The following is a 16,348-nucleotide window of genomic DNA, read 5'->3' as shown; positions in this document are numbered from 1 at the left end:
CCCAACGAAACAGTTGTTATAAACCGGCAAATGTCGGATAAGCCAGAGACGATAGCACTGAATGCACCAGATATCGACGACTTATTGCATTTTGGTGTTGGGTAACCATCTTGGACATTACGTTTTACCGTGGATATGTCGTTCATACATGGGGTAGGTTAGAAGCATGTGATTTCTTTACTGTAGATATGTCGTTCATACATGGGGTAAGTGAGATCTCTATAGAGATCCCAACGAAACAGTTCTTATAAACCGGCAAATGTCGGATAAGCCAGAGACGATAGCACTGAATGCACCAGATATCGATGACTTATTGCATTTTGGTGTTGGGTAACCATCTTGGACATTACGTGGCTGGCTATTTCGAGGTGCATTCAACAGCCTTTTGTACAGGTTGTATCCTACTTGGCCGAGAGGTCAACAATATTTACTCTTGTTCTGTTGGTTATTGTGGCTTCGATTCCCGGTCACATCATACTTTCCTGAGGAAATTTCCGTCAGCGGATTGGTATGGGTATGACATGGGGTAAGTGAGATCTCTATAGAGATCCCAACGAAACAGTTCTTATAAACCGGCAAATGTCGGATAAGCCAGAGACGATAGCACCGAATGCACCAGATATCGATGACTTATTGCATTTTGGTGTTGGGTAACCATATTGGACATTACGTGGCTGGCTATTTCGGGATGCATTCAACAGCCTTTTGTACAGGTTGTATCCTACTTGGCCGAGAGGTCAACAATATTTACTCTTGTTCTGTTGGTTGTGGCTTCGATTCCCGGTCACATCATACTTTCCTGAGGAAATTTCCGTCAGTGGATTGGTATGGCCATGATTATGGAAAAAAATACTAGGTATATACTCGTGTACTTGGGTTGCTTAACTTAGGAATATGTACTTTCTTTTGCTTGATTTCAGATTGTTGGCGTTGCTACTACATATCTGATCGTGTTTATTCAGTACAACACTTCCTAAACTACATTTATAATCACCAACAAATTACCATCAGAAATTAATATTTTATACTCTTCTAGACCTAGAGATATTACTATTGATTGAATTACCTACTCGCTTAATTTTAGTTCCATTACCTACTTCCTACTTGTTTGTCACACGAAGACATTCTTTTAATTCCGAAAAACTTGAATGAATAACATGGGGGAGAGTTGTGCTGGGGCTAAAATAGAAAAGAAGCACGAGTTAGATGACATCCGTGTAATAGAGGAAGCATCATGGTACGTGAAACAACACGGTGAACCTGCTCAATCTATAGATGTTAAAAATTCATTAATGAGTTTTTTGCTATGTTTTTGTTTTTAATTAATTTCTGAATTAATTAAGATACCTACCTACATCAAAAAATTTCAGTCAAAATTATTTTTTTTTTGCTATGTTTTTGTTTTTAATTAATTTCTGAATTAATTAAGATACCTACCTACATCAAAAAATTTCAGTCAAAATTAATTTCCCCTTCAAAAGTGTAAAATAACCGTGATCTATCCAAAAAGAATTTAAATTTACGCGCGTTTCTAACATGGAAATTTCATTTTCGTAATACGAAAAAAATGCCCATGTTCAAGCCAAAACATCGTAACTCCGATCCCCGTGTTCAAAACCCCAAAATGTGTGTCATGCGCAGAAACCAAAACTCGTCGAGCATCGTCACGATCCCCCTTTGTTCAAAACCCCAAAATGTGTGTCATGCGCAGAAACCAAAACTCGTCGAGCATCGTCACGATCCCCAAAAAAAATGCGTTGCGAAATCTGTCTATTGTCTCAACCAGCACCAAAATGACTGTCCTCGAGAAGCTTAGTGCACCCCGAAACAGCCAGAAATATGTGATTAGCTCAGGCCGTTACCCGTCCAGATACCAACCACGCACAACGTTGCATAGCTTCAGTGATCCGTCATGACCGTCATGTACCGATACAGCGTAGTCTACATAATATTGTATCAGACGCGCCAATATACAACGCGTAGAATGCGTATGACAGTGTAAACTTGTACTAACTTCTTCCATGCTCTGTTTCAGATTCTCCTGTAATGCCTGACGATGAAACCCTGCCCTGTGCTAGCACTCTATGCCGAGATCAAATTCGAGCAAATAGAAAACTCAGACGACAACAAAAACGAGACGCCAAGAAACTAGAGAAACAGAAACAAGGAGAACTCAAAGCATACCAAGATATGATACGACATTATAGAAGTGATAAGATAAAACTCATTACAGAACAAGATATGATGACGTATAGGAGACACCAAGTGGAAGATGATAGCAATGTTGTAGAAAAACAAGGTAGAGAGAACTTTGTAATGAAAGAAGAACTATTTCCTAGCCTTTCAGAAACATCAAATACTGCAGACAGATCAAATGGCATTCCTGGTAAATCAAGTAAGGTCCCAAAGATCAATTATTCCTCCCGTAATGTCAACAATGTAACCTCTGGAGATCAGGCAAAGTTTTCAAATAAATTAAAAACGGAACCAGATTACAAGTTAGACACAACTGATTTCCCTTGTCTGAACCCATCAGAAATGAGCGATATCGATAGATCCACTATTTCCTAGCCTTTCAGAAACATCAAATACTGCAGACAGATCAAATGGCATTCCTGGTAAATCAAGTAAGGTCCCAAAGATCAATCATTCCTCCCGTAATGTCAACAATGTAACCTCTGGAGATCAGGCAAAGTTTTCAAATAAATCAAAAACGGAACCAGATTACAAGTTAGACACAACTGATTTCCCTTGTCTGAACCCATCAGAAATGAGCGATATCGATAGATCAGCAAAAGAACAAATGACACAAATGGAAGATAATGTAAACAGAGAAACAAGGCTGTCTGAAGCCAAAGATTGTGCGCCAAATAAAATGAATAATAGCAAAAATAATAGTGACGAAAATGCCACGTGTGATACCAAATCTAATGCCAATACACATCTCAGAAATAATCAATTGATGAGACATAACTGTGAGGCTCAAACTAAAAAGAAACTGTCTTCAATCAATGCTAATAGAAACAGGAGATCAAATAGACCGTCTTATTGCATCAATCTACTACAAACCATTCAGGTAAGATATCAATGAAGAACAAACTGGGGCAAACTTATGTACCTCTAGTTATCATATCAGAGGTTCTGATACCAAAATTTATGACTGATTCAAAGTTAGGTGAGTGTATATAACATTATTATTCAATGTTGGCACACTCTAATAAATAAAACTGTCTTCAATCAATGCTAATAGAAACAGGAGATCAAATAGACCGTCTTATTGCATCAATCTACTGCAAACCATTCAGGTAAGATATCAATGAAGCACAAACTGGGGCAAACTTATGTACCTCTACTCATCATATCAGAGGTTCTGATAACAAAATTTATGACTGATTCAAAGTTAGGTGAGGCTGATGGAGATTATGGGAAACTTAGGATGAAAGGAGCATTCCAGAGGTACCTACCCGATTTCAGCTATTATAAACTGATTGGATCGGAGCAGAAGGACTTTTTTTTAAATTCAGAGGTTCTGATAACAAAATTTATGACTGATTCAAAGTTAGGTGAGGCTGATGGAGATTATGGGAAACTTAGGATGAAAGGAGCATGCCAGAGGTACCTACCCGATTTCAGCTATTATAAACTGATTGAATCGGAGCAGAAGGACTTTTTTTAAAGTAGGCACAACATTAGACATTCTAAATTCGCTTTAAGGTTAACAATAAAAAATCAATTTGATTCCAGATTCAACAAAAGAAGAAAGCCACGAGAAGTAAACAAATCAGTAGGAGTCACAAAACTCCAACATCAGGATCATACCAAAACCAAGGCAATCCTCTGGACTCATCTAAACCTATCATAATGAACAGGGGTAAACACTACATGAGAAACCAAGTCATAGCTAAGAACAAGAAGAAAACCACTAGGCTGAAGAAGATTATCAAGAAGTATAGACGAGACAAAACCAGTGAGACATTTACCAAAGAGATAATCAATAATAATATCCTCATCAAAGAGTTTCTAGATGTGCTAAACGTTCAACTAAATACAAATTTTGATGTTAATGGTAATTTCCAAAAGCAAATCTTGCTGTTCAACTTTTTCACTCAGAAGAAGAATAGAAATAAGATATGGGACAGAATGAGAGCGTGTATCCAAGATATGAAAGATAGACTCAGAAGAGACAAAACTAACGCGGAAAATAATAAAGTTATTGAAATAGGAGAGACAATTGAAAATCAAGATAACACGGAAGTATTACACGTACAAAAAGATGATTATGAAGAACATTTTGTCTCTAGCAATTCAAGAGATGGTAATAAGTATTACTCGTACAAAAAGATGATTATGAAGAACATTTTGTCTCTAGCAATTCAAGAGATGGTAAATTTGCCAATCCAGAACTCCGTGATGAATCAAAAGCAAATGCCATTATTAGCAGTGCTATAGAAAATACTGCGAACAAAAAATCTAATGCCACAGCCGAACCAAGGAATATAGCTAAAACTGATGAAACAATAGAGAACCCAGGATATGAAAGATAGACTCAGAAGAGACGAAACTAACGCGGAAAATAATAAAGTTATTGAAATAGGAGAGACAATTGAAAATCAAGATAATACGGAAGTATTACACGTACAAAAAGATGATTATGAAGAACATTTTGTCTCTAGCAATTCAAGAGATGGTAATTTTGCCAATCCAGAACTCCGTGATGAATCAAAAGCAAATGCCATTATTAGCAGTGCTGTAGAAAATACTGCGAACAAAAAATCCAATGCCACAGCCGAACCAAGGAATATAGCTAAAACTGATGAAACAATAGAGAACCCAGGCCAAATAACAAAACCTGACCCAATGATCAATTCAAGAAAGTTGAAAAGAATGGAAAAGAAGAAGCAAAAGAAATCTGTGATGAACTTGGATGGTACAATAGTAGCACAATGATCAATTCAAGAAAGTTGAAAAGAATGGAAAAGAAGAAGCAAAAGAAATCTGTGATGAACTTGGATGGTACAATAGTAGCTAACAAAACAAGACTGGATGAAAATGTTGATAAAGCAGAAGGCAGATTAGATTTGAATGATATTGTTGAACGAGTTGTAAGTAAGGAAGATATTGAGCAACTGAGTTCCATCAAACAACAGATACACTCGAGATCTTTCCGACCGTAAGTATCTATGTCCTGGTGGTTAAATAAGAGTAGGTATGTATCCAATTCCTATTAGAATTAAAGTTTACTTAAATGGTCACCTGTCCAGATACCAAACATGTGTAACTCAATGATCAATTCAAGAAAGTTGAAAAGAATGGAAAAGAAGAAGCAAAAGAAATCTGTGATGAACTTGGATGGTACAATAGTAGCTAATAAAACAAGACTGGATGAAAATGTTGATAAAGCAGAAGGCAGATTAGATTTGAATGATATTGTTGAACGAGTTGTAAGTAAGGAAGATATTGAGCAACTGAGTTCCATCAAACAACAGATACACTCGAGATCTTTCCGACCGTAAGTATCTATGTCCTGGTGGTTAAATAAGAGTATGTATCCAATTCCTATTAGAATTACAGTTTACTTAAATGGTCACCCGTCCAGATACCAAACATGTGCAACGTGAGCAACTGAGTTCCATCAAACAACAGATACACTCGAGATCTTTCCGACCGTAAGTATCTATGTCCTGGTGGTTAAATAAGAGTATGAGTATGTATTCAATTCCTATTAGAATTAAAGTTTACTTAAATGGTCACCCGTCCAGATACCAAACATGTGTAACGTTGCTGAATATCAGTGATTGGTTGATATATCTGTTCGCACCTTAAGATAAAACTTAACCATCTTTTCACAAATGAATTGAAATCATGTAGGTACCTATCTATTTTTTCCAGCTATTGCAATCAAATGCCTTCTCCCAAGCTACGTCAATGTTCCATACAGTTCCTCAAACAACTGGTTGCGTTTCAAGAGAGAACTTACAAGTCGGATCCACTCAAAGGTCAAAACAAGAAGAGATACATTATCTTTTCAGGCTATGGTTGAGGAAATTCTACCCATGATAACCGAGGCAAGACGTTTGTATGAAGAACGACTGAAAAGTTTAACATTTCAACCATTATTCGACAAATAACAAATAAGTCACTCACGTACCTACTAATACACAACTACATTCGAGGCAAGACGTTTGTATGAAGAACGACTGAAAAGTTTAACATTTCAACCATTATTCGACAAATAACAAATAAGTCACTCACGTACCAATCTACCAATACACAACTACATTTGTATTACACTTAGTTCCGATTAACGTTTAACATGGTAATGTGTTTCCATTGAATGCGTAGGTACACACAACTACATTTGTATTACACTTAGTTCCGATTAACGTTTAACATGGTAATGTGTTTCCATTGAATGCGTAGGTACTTCTACTTTTACGAATCTCTATAAATCTGATTACATTGTTTTTAATTATTTATCGTACGAAACAATCAGAGTCAATGGAACCACATACATAGAGAGTAGTGGGTTTGATTGATCTCGTAGAGTTCTATATTATTCTGATGCCAAAATTCTAAACAGGGATAAAATTCCATGCTTTTATTAAATTTGGGATCTCGTAGAGTTCTATATTATTCTGATGCCAAAATTCTAAACAGGGATAAAATTCCATGCTTTTATTAAATTTGGGATTGAACCTTGGGATCGAAATTGGTGGAGAGGCTTCGTACATCGACCCGTCCCATGATGGAACGATGGATTGATTGAACCTTAGCACTCGTGTTTACAAAGCGATCATCTTGACACTTGGATCGAAATTGGTGGAGAGGCTTCGTACATCGACCCGTCCCATGATGGAACGATTATGGATTGATTGAACCTTAGCACTCGTGTTTACAAAGCGATCATCTTGACCTAGAGAAGAGAGGCTTGTTTTTTCAATAAATAACAGATAGGAAGTTCCTAGGTTTTTGCGTCAATGCTTTTAGAACCCCTTCATATTTCCCACTATAATGGACTTTTCAACCCTGTCATTAATTTCCTGCGTAAAGGAACTTTTCAATCTCTTGTTGAGCGAACACTTCATTTTAATTTATGTACCTCCATATCAAATGCACACCACTCACCTTCTAGCATTGTTAAGCTGCGCGCGCGAGTCAATGAGTTGTATGGCGGTAGAGTTTCCATAGATATCAAACATTGCCCGGAGGAATATTGGAATAAAAACAGAAAGCGCAGTTTATTTTTTCTTCAAAAACAATTTTGTTTTATTTTCAAAATGATGAAAATGTTCATAATATAATGTTTTGTGACTAGATATCCACATTATATTTCTTTTGTTATCAGTATGTACAAAATGCTAAAAACCACTACTCTACTCTCTAATAAAAAGCGGTAGAAAACAATATAAAAAGAATCACATGTTTTAAAATTACTTGAAAAAGTCGTAATCTTAATTTCTTTAATCAACAAAAAAAGTCACAAATTTAGGTAGGATGCTATTCTGGGATTTTGTCACAAATATTGGTGAAATGTTTAGGTAACCTAAGCACACACGTATTATGATGATCAGAAATAGTATACGATAATTTATGAGTTTTCCTTTTTGTTATCAGTATGTACAAAATGCTAAAAACCACTACTCTACTCTCTAATAAAAAGCGGTAGAAAACAATATAAAAAGAATCACATATTTTAAAATTACTTGAAAAAGTCGTAATCTTAATTTCTTTAATCAACAAAAAAAGTCACAAATTTAGGTAGGATGATGCTATTCTGGGATTTCGTCACAAATATTGGTGAAATGTTTAGGTAACCTAAGCACACACATATTATGATGATCAGAAATAGTATACGATAATTATTATGAGTGTCACAAATATTGGTGAAATGTTTAGGTAACCTAAGCACACACATATTATGATGATCAGAAATAGTATACGATAATTATTATGAGTTTTCCCACCTTTCATATTGTGACTTTTTTCATTCCTACATAATGATTAGATAACTAACAGTGACTAAAATGTAAGACAGTAGATGAATATTTACAAGTAATGTACAATTCTGAGTAAAAATAGACAAGAACAATACAATGATTTGTTCGTAGTAACTTGAACAATGGAAATCAAAGAGTACATAACAACAATAAGAACTATTTTAACAGAATCAGGGAAAAAGTCAACAAAAGAAAAACGAAAAATAAACCAGAGTAAAATGAAAGTCAACAAGGAATTTTGTTAGTTTTAGGGGAAGAAAGCTATTTGAGATTACATGAAGGAAGGAAAAATTTGTAAGCTTTTGAAAATTGAGTTCCAAGTCCAAGATATCCCCAAATGAATATTGGGAACCTTTCGTTAGAATGATAACATTATGTAAAATCGTTTCTAGGTTTTTGCTTCAATGCTTTTGAAATCTTCCATATTTCGTACTTAAATGGACTTTTCAGCCCAGTTATTACTTTCCTGCGTAGAAAGCGTAAAGGAACTTTTCAATCTCTTATTATACGAAAGCTTCATTCAAACTCTAACGTACCACCATATCAAATGTACACCACTCACCTCCTAGCATTGTTGAGCTGCGCGCGCGAGTCAATGAGTTGTATGGCGGTAGAGTTTCCATAGATATCGAACATTGCCCACAGCGGCCCCCGAGTCTCTACACCCGTGAAGAATACTCCCTTCTCTTCTCCATTGATACCAAAGTGAACATCACCCGCCGCTGTCACATAGTAGAACAGTACTGTCTCCTGATCAGCAAACCGCTCAGCCAGTGCCTTAGCCCAATAGCCAGGCTTGTTAGTAAGGTCTGGACATACGTAACGGAGTTTTCCTACCTTTCATATTGTGACTTTTTTCATTCCTACATAATGATTAGATAACTAACAGTGACTAAAATGTAAGACAGTAGATGAATATTTACAAGTAATGTACAATTCTGAGTAAAAATAGACAAGAACAATACAATGATTTGTTCGTAGTAACTTGAACAATGACATAGTAGAACAGTACTGTCTCCTGATCAGCAAACCGCTCAGCCAGTGCCTTAGCCCAATAGCCAGGCTTGTTAGTAAGGTCTGGACAGACGTAACGGGGTAGTGCATACTTGAGATGGGCAGGATCATTCGCTGTAAATCCAAACCGTATGACACCACTCCAGTTGGTGGAAATTTCGAGCAGTTTCACGTAAACCTGAGAACACAACATGAAATGGATTAGATTAGAGGAGCTCCTTTTGTAGCGGCTTTGACTTTAGCTTAAATAAGGAAAGTAAAAACTGCAAGCTAGTTTTTAGTCCCACAGCCAGACATTTACGAAGGTATTATTTTTATTATTAACCTATATATTATTTGAACAGTTAAGTCTTGTGTTTGACATTGATTGTTTTAGGAAATCAAATCGGTAACACAAGAGAAGAAACGAGGGCGATTAGTACTTGGAAAGTTAAGAGGGTCCATATTGCACTGTATTTGTGCTTTAGGACCGGCACACACGTTACGGTCGTCGGAGAAGTTTGACCTGCGCAGACTGTAGGATTCTTCAGTGACTATCTGCGCAGACTGTAGGATTCTTCAGTGACTAATGACTATACGTGTGAGACGGGCCTTAGAGGCAATGGTCACACTCGATAAACCAGAGCCCACCTGTAACCAAACTGAGGGAACCAGAGCTTACCTGTAACCAAACTGAGGGACTCGTTCAAATTTTGGCTCACTGGAAAGGGAGGCTTTGACTTCGATTTATAAGCTTTAGCAACACATTGTAATGGGTACTCCTACATTTTTTAAGCACTACCGGATAATTATTCGCATTTTGCTTTAAAATTTTAAAACCCTTCATGACACAGAAGCCATACGAGTTCTAGCCAGTAGGCAAGCAAACAGAAAATAAGCAGGATTAACTTCATATGACAATAGAGTTAAAATATTCTACGTATTTATCATGTTTGAGTATATCAGGGACTAAACAGCAAACAGCAGTGATAACACACATTCGACAGGGCTTTAACCTCACACTAACACCACACATTAGCAACACATTGTAATGGGTACTCCTACATTTTTTAAGCACTACCGGATAAACATTCGCATTTTGCTTTTTTAAAACCCTTCATGATACAGAAGCCATACAAGTTCTAGCCAGTAAGCAAGCAAACAGAAAATAAGCAGGATTAACTTCATAATTATGACAATAGAGTTCAACAATATTCTATATCATGTTTGAGTATATCAGGGACTAAACAGAAAACAGCAAACAGCAGTGCTAACACACATTCGACAGGGCTTTAACCTCACACCAACACCACACATAATCCTATATTCTGTTCTAATAATAGAAATAATACGTCCACATTATGTCGTTAGCCAGGATAAAATCCGCCCCGGGCGGGAATCGAACCCGCGGCCTAGCGCTTACAAGGAAGACGCACTACCAACTAAGCTAACTAGGCTGGGTTAAACTCACCTCTAGGTGTAATGCAGAATGTCAGATCATCTCCAACGCGTGGTGTATTGGCGACATCTTTACTGACCACCCAATACTCTGGTCTGTCCAATAGGAAGTTGCTATCATCTGGTAGATCACTAGGCTTGAGGGAGGCTGGAATACGAGTTCTAGCCAGTAGGCAAGCAAACAGAAAATAAGCGGGATTAACTTCATATGACAATAGAGTTCAACAATATTCTAGGTATTTATCATGTTTGAGTATATCAGGGACTAAACAGCAGTGATAACACACATTCGACAGGGCTTTAACCTCACACTAACACCACACATAATCCTATATTCTATTCTAAATAATAGAAATAATACGTCCACATTATGTCGTTAGCTCGTTAGTGATACTAAATTTCGATTTATCTATCTATGCTTTTCCTGCACACTAATATCCGCCGGAAATATGACTGCATTTCTTGCACCAGACAACTATGAAAATGAAACCTGGAGTCCAGCTGCTGGATATCAAATCTTTCAAGTGCACCAACACAAACTTTGCCCACATCCTGAGCATTCCAAAATCAAAATCATCTCTATATCAAGATTAATATGAAGCGTATACTGTGATCATTTCCTACACCCACATTGCCACCATTCCATCATCCGGGAGAAGACAGGAAATTTCAAATTTAATTAAACTAGACATCACATTAAGAGAAGGTGGTGCCCTTATGATTACCTCATGTCTAGGTCCTTTGCAAAGTACTAGTTAAAGATGTTGCACCAGACAACTATGAAAATGAAACCTGGAGTCCAGCTGCTGGATATCAAATCTTTCAAGTGCTTGCCCACACATCCTGAGCATTCCAAAATCAAAATCATCTCTATATCAAGATTAATATAAAGTGTATACTGTGATCATTTCCTACACCCACATTGCCACCATTCCATGATCCGGGAGAAGACAGGAAATTTCAAATATAAATTAAACTAGATATCACATTAAGGGAAGGTGGTGCCCTTATGATTACCTCATGTCTAGGTCCTCATAACTTCTTACATATTTACAATATTTGTGTTAACTACTTGTAAGGTCCTCATGTAGATGATTCTTCATTCAAATCGGATGTATCTAATAAAAGTACCGTGTGGGTAGATGGTCATGTGTTAACTACTTGTAAGGTCCTCATGTAGATGATTCTTCATTCAAATCGGATGTATCTAATAAAAGTACCGTGTGGGTAGATGGTCTCAGGTTCGAGGCTTTGTAAGGACCAGGAATTATAGAATGTGGGTATATGTCTATTTCCTGTGACCTGTGAGTGATGTCATATCAGTATCTGTCTCAGACCAGACATGTAACCCGTTCAGTGGTTATCTTCTAGTTAAAACTCTATAAATCTATTCATCTAAAGGAATTATAGAACGTGGGTATATGTCTATTTCCTGTGAGTGATGTCATATCAGTATCTGTCTCAGACCAGACATGTAACCCGTTCAGCGGTTATCTTCTAGTTAAAACTCTATAAATCTATTCATCTAATAGGCCAGTCGCGAACTGCTTGCTGATGTTCCTTACTGCGAGTGTCTATAGGGGGCGCCGGGGCTGAGTTGACAGGCTGCAAACAGAGGAGACAATGGGGGGCAAGTTAGATTTATAATAAAAAATGCCAGCCTAGTTAGCTTGGTTGGTAGCGCGTCTGCCTAGTAAGCGCTGGGCCGTGGGTTCGATTCCTGCCCGAGGTATATTTTATCCTGAACGGATAATGTTCGTTCTGGGAATAAACCGCTCATCCGATTGCTATGAAACTTTGTGAACTTATTGCTTGCACTCCCGTGAAGGTTATAGGCTATTTTCCGGTTCGTTTTTGAGTGACATGAACGGACACGCGCAGAAATTCATGAAGGATTTACTAGCAGAAATCCGGAGCGATGCGACGGATTTCGGTTAATCATATCTGAGTATTGAATGAAAAGTTAATCATATCTGAGAATCACCCATTCAAATTCTGTCTCTCTGGGAGTCTGGGTTAACCTACACAATGTATAACATAATATGAAATGGTTATAACATGGATGGGCTTGAACAATATTTTATCAAGAAGACAAATTTGATTTGATTCCAAACCTACAGCAAATTTAACCCTTTACGTATCCGGAGTGAAAAATCAATTTGAAATCAAACCCAACACAAAGTCTCACAAGTGGGTGGATATTATGTTCCTAATGGGTTAATTCAAAGCCTACGAACAGATATGAAGGAAGACATTTGATGGAGTGATTGTGTTGAGAAAAGTTTATTGAAATAATCAAATCATGTTGGGTGTGTGTTTACTATTCACACAAAACATTGGTAGACACATGATTTGGGATTACTTTATGATTATGACAGAACTGACCGGAAATCTAACATCAAAAACATCAAATTTTCTCCTCCACATTACAAGAGAAGTTTTTGTAGTCTTTAAATTCAACATCGTTTGTTTGACATTTTATTACACCGGTATGGACAAACAATTTTATTCCGTCAAATTTGAGTCAGAGGAAAACCATTGGTCAGATTTAAAGAATTTAGCTTTGGGAGGGTAGCGCATCTGCCTGGTAAGCACTACATCGCGGGTTCGCTTCCAACCCGGAGCGGATTTTGTACTAAACAGATAAAGTTCCTTCTCTCTTCGCTTTCGGGACGATAAAGCAGCGCGCAGACTGATCATACACTTCCAACACTTCAGACGTTTCCGACAAATTTTGTATTTTGCTTCCTATGTTAAGTAATGGTAGTCCGCACACCTATCCGTATCAGACATTTCCAACACTTCCGACATACTACTTTACCATTTTACAGTTCCCTCTATTAGACCTCTTAAATAAAAATAAAGAATCTAAACTCACCTTCTCATTAATTTTGACAGGCCGGGAACTGAAGGCCACACCCTTACAGAAGCTCTCGTACCGTTTGGCCACAGTACCATCCCGAGATACCCTTACGTTCTCCCCATGCACTTGATGGAAGTAGAGGGGAGGTAGATTATTGGTACCCGAGTTAGAACCCGTACGAGGTGCTGTAACACAAGAGAAGAAACGAGGGCGATTAGTACTTGGAAAGTTAAGAGGGTCCATATTGCACTGTATTTGTGCTTTAGGACCGGCACACACGTTACGGTCGTCGGAGAAGTTTGACCTGCGCAGACTGTAGGATTCTTCAGTGACTATCTGCGCAGACTGTAGGATTCTTCAGTGACTAATGACTATACGTGTGAGACGGGCCTTAGAGGCAATGGTCACACTCGATAAACCAGAGCCCACCTGTAACCAAACTGAGGGAACCAGAGCTTACCTGTAACCAAACTGAGGGACTCGTTCAAATTTTGGCTCACTGGAAAGGGAGGCTTTGACTTCGATTTATTAGCTTTAGCAACACATTGTAATGGGTACTCCTACATTTTTTAAGCACTACCGGATAATTATTCGCATTTTGCTTTAAAATTTTAAAACCCTTCATGACACAGAAGCCATACGAGTTCTAGCCAGTAGGCAAGCAAACAGAAAATAAGCGGGATTAACTTCATATGACAATAGAGTTCAACAATATTCTAGGTATTATGTTTGAGTATATCACGGACCAAACAGCAGTGATAACACACATTCGACAGGGCTTTAACCTCACACTAACACCACACATAATCCTATATTCTATTCTAAATAATAGAAATAATACGTCCACATTATGTCGTTAGCTCGTTAGTGATACTAAATTTCGATTTATCTATGCTTTTCCTGCACACTAATATCCGCCGGAAATATGACTGCATTTTACCTGTGTGTATTGGATGAGGTGTGTGTGGTATATGCTGATTCAATATTATGGAACAAAATAATCTACAATTTTATTTATATAGATATTACTCCAAGTCAGCAGGATATTCTGCTGATGGAAATATTCTAGAACAGGGGTTTCCAACTAGCGGCCCGCGGGCCACATGTGGCCCGCCAGACCATTTTCGTGGCCAGCGAAGCTTTCTGAGATTTGTACAAAACTTACCTAAAATTCACCTGCGGTGCTCAAAATTCGATTGGACTGCATTTCTGAAAAGTTTGGGGGGGGAGGGGGGTACCTCTCAATGTAGCATGTGTCCCGCATACACATGGAAGTTGGAAACCCCTCCTGTTCTAGAAGGATCTGAGATCTGACTCGGTTTGTTTGATAACAATATGCAAGGATCATTCATTGTGAATAAACAATCGATATAAATTAAATAAGTATAGAGAAATGTTTATGTGTATTTCTGTAACGCTGAAGATGCCTTCACCGGCGAAACTAGTCCGTAAAATGAAAATGAAATAAAAAACCCAGATTAATTTTTAAAAATAGTGAAGAAGTATACGTTTGTCATTTCAACCTACCTAGTTATTGTTGATTCTCAGCATCTTTTAATCATCCTACATATCTGATGGACTTGAGACCCTTAAGCAGTACGGTTTTCTAATTAATTTGTAATCTCGTCCCATTTGATTGTCCCTACAGGACTATAGGTTGCGCAAGTTGTGCCGTACCATTGCTCGAGGATTCATCAGATTACACAAGCTACAAGAACCACCTCAGTATCTACAGTGAGGTTATTAACATCAGTATCATCCATAGATTCCATAGTGCTCGTCAAATTCCTTCTGGTTTACTAATTTGTGTTCCTACTCATCTTGAATAGTAATTTACTACAAGCGTCTCTCTGTCATGGTTTTCTCTCTGCGGAGCGGTCATTCAATGGTCTTTATGTGCTTGGTATCTTTTGAACAGATCTAGTTGCCTGTTCATTCATACTCGTACTCCTGTGTATTACTCATTCAGTTTCTTTTCATTCATACCGGGGGCTTGTTTGGTTCTTTGTTTGTATGTTTCATTCATGCGCGGATTTCTTTGTGTTCACATTTGTATGAACTTTGCGTTCTTTGAAAGTTTTGGTGATTTGAGGTGTTCTAATAGGTTTCTAACAGATTGTTTGATTCATGTTTTCTAACAGACTGGTGTGATGAATTGGAAGACTTAAAGATCCGGTAATACAACTCAGCATGGTGTTATACTCTGCTAGGACGTCTTATCTTTTGGCAAACATCGTAATGATGTCAGGAGTGACATTTGTTTTTAATAAATTTTCACGTTACAGATGTGTGATATGATGCTTTTAGTGCCAATTCCACACTGTTTTACATTTGATATTCAATATAACTGTCATACGTTATCTTGAATTATCTATATAGTCTATGTCATCTCCACGAATAGCATCCTGAGATTCCCAAGTCACATGTAATGAACACCTTAGTTACGTAATACACATTGAAAAAAAGCCAAACGCATCTTGAAATAAACGTATTAATATGTTTAAGCAGAGCTTTTACAAATGTCTACCTCAAAATGAAGCTAATACATTGTCATGTCGCTACTGGGACTTGAACCCCAGTCCCCTGGATTGGCCAAGCAGACTATTGGTACTGCTCCTGGCGAAAAAAAAAATAGTTACTTCACAAATGTGTTTTTGGCGCATCCCACCACACACTCTCCTCTTCCTAGATTATTTGACTGGTGACTGATGTATTGAACGCCGTCTACGACCATAAATAATGACCACCTGGTCTGCTCATCATGCGCACAACTAATAAAGTTTCGACATGTAGGTAGGTGGCTAATAGCTAGGTGTTATATGAAAAACATCAGTAACGACGACATTTGAGTAGCCATGAAATTATGTTGACTCTTAAAAACACTGCCTTAAAATTGAGTTAGGACAAAGGAATAGGCCACTAACACTACGAAGGTTCACTCAAAACACCAAAGTTTGTATTTTGAAGAGTCACTTGAGGAGGTTCATATAGCTTATGTTCGCCCGTGGGGGGACATATAGCGTGTTCGATACCTCGT

At 37.6% G+C, this 16,348-nt stretch overlaps 3 protein-coding genes across 3 annotated transcripts in view; 2 read left to right on the top strand and 1 right to left on the bottom strand.

Moving 5' to 3' along the window:
• Nucleotides 1-123: 123 nt before the first annotated feature.
• LOC113469898 lies at nucleotides 124-2,571 on the top strand. Its single transcript, XM_026827912.1, has 3 exons — nucleotides 124-153; nucleotides 921-1,290; nucleotides 2,033-2,571. The coding sequence occupies exons 2-3, from the start codon at nucleotides 1,149-1,151 to the stop codon at nucleotides 2,569-2,571; spliced, it is 681 nt and encodes a 226-aa protein (XP_026683713.1). The 5' UTR covers nucleotides 124-153; nucleotides 921-1,148.
• Nucleotide 2,572: 1 nt separating this feature from the next.
• On the top strand, nucleotides 2,573-6,040 carry LOC103515435. Its single transcript, XM_026827906.1, has 6 exons — nucleotides 2,573-3,076; nucleotides 3,745-4,254; nucleotides 4,323-4,530; nucleotides 4,835-4,909; nucleotides 4,996-5,170; nucleotides 5,890-6,040. The coding sequence occupies exons 1-6, from the start codon at nucleotides 2,771-2,773 to the stop codon at nucleotides 6,038-6,040; spliced, it is 1,425 nt and encodes a 474-aa protein (XP_026683707.1). The 5' UTR covers nucleotides 2,573-2,770.
• A 2,515-nt stretch (nucleotides 6,041-8,555) lies between these two features.
• LOC103515425 (protein neuralized-like) overlaps nucleotides 8,556-16,348 on the bottom strand; it is a 15,026-nt gene continuing 7,233 nt past the window's right edge. Inside the window, exons 3-5 of the mRNA XM_017446698.1 lie at nucleotides 13,327-13,496; nucleotides 9,043-9,189; nucleotides 8,556-8,774 (exon numbers count right to left, since the gene is read on the bottom strand). Coding sequence (XP_017302187.1) covers nucleotides 8,556-8,774; nucleotides 9,043-9,189; nucleotides 13,327-13,496 — 536 coding nt within the window. The remainder of the gene's footprint in view (nucleotides 8,775-9,042; nucleotides 9,190-13,326; nucleotides 13,497-16,348) is intronic.

Source organism: Diaphorina citri, unplaced genomic scaffold, assembly GCF_000475195.1.
Source record: "Diaphorina citri unplaced genomic scaffold, Diaci psyllid genome assembly version 1.1 scaffold49, whole genome shotgun sequence".
Classification (NCBI taxonomy): domain Eukaryota; kingdom Metazoa; phylum Arthropoda; class Insecta; order Hemiptera; family Psyllidae; genus Diaphorina; species Diaphorina citri.
This window is presented reverse-complemented; position numbering and strand designations above follow the sequence as displayed.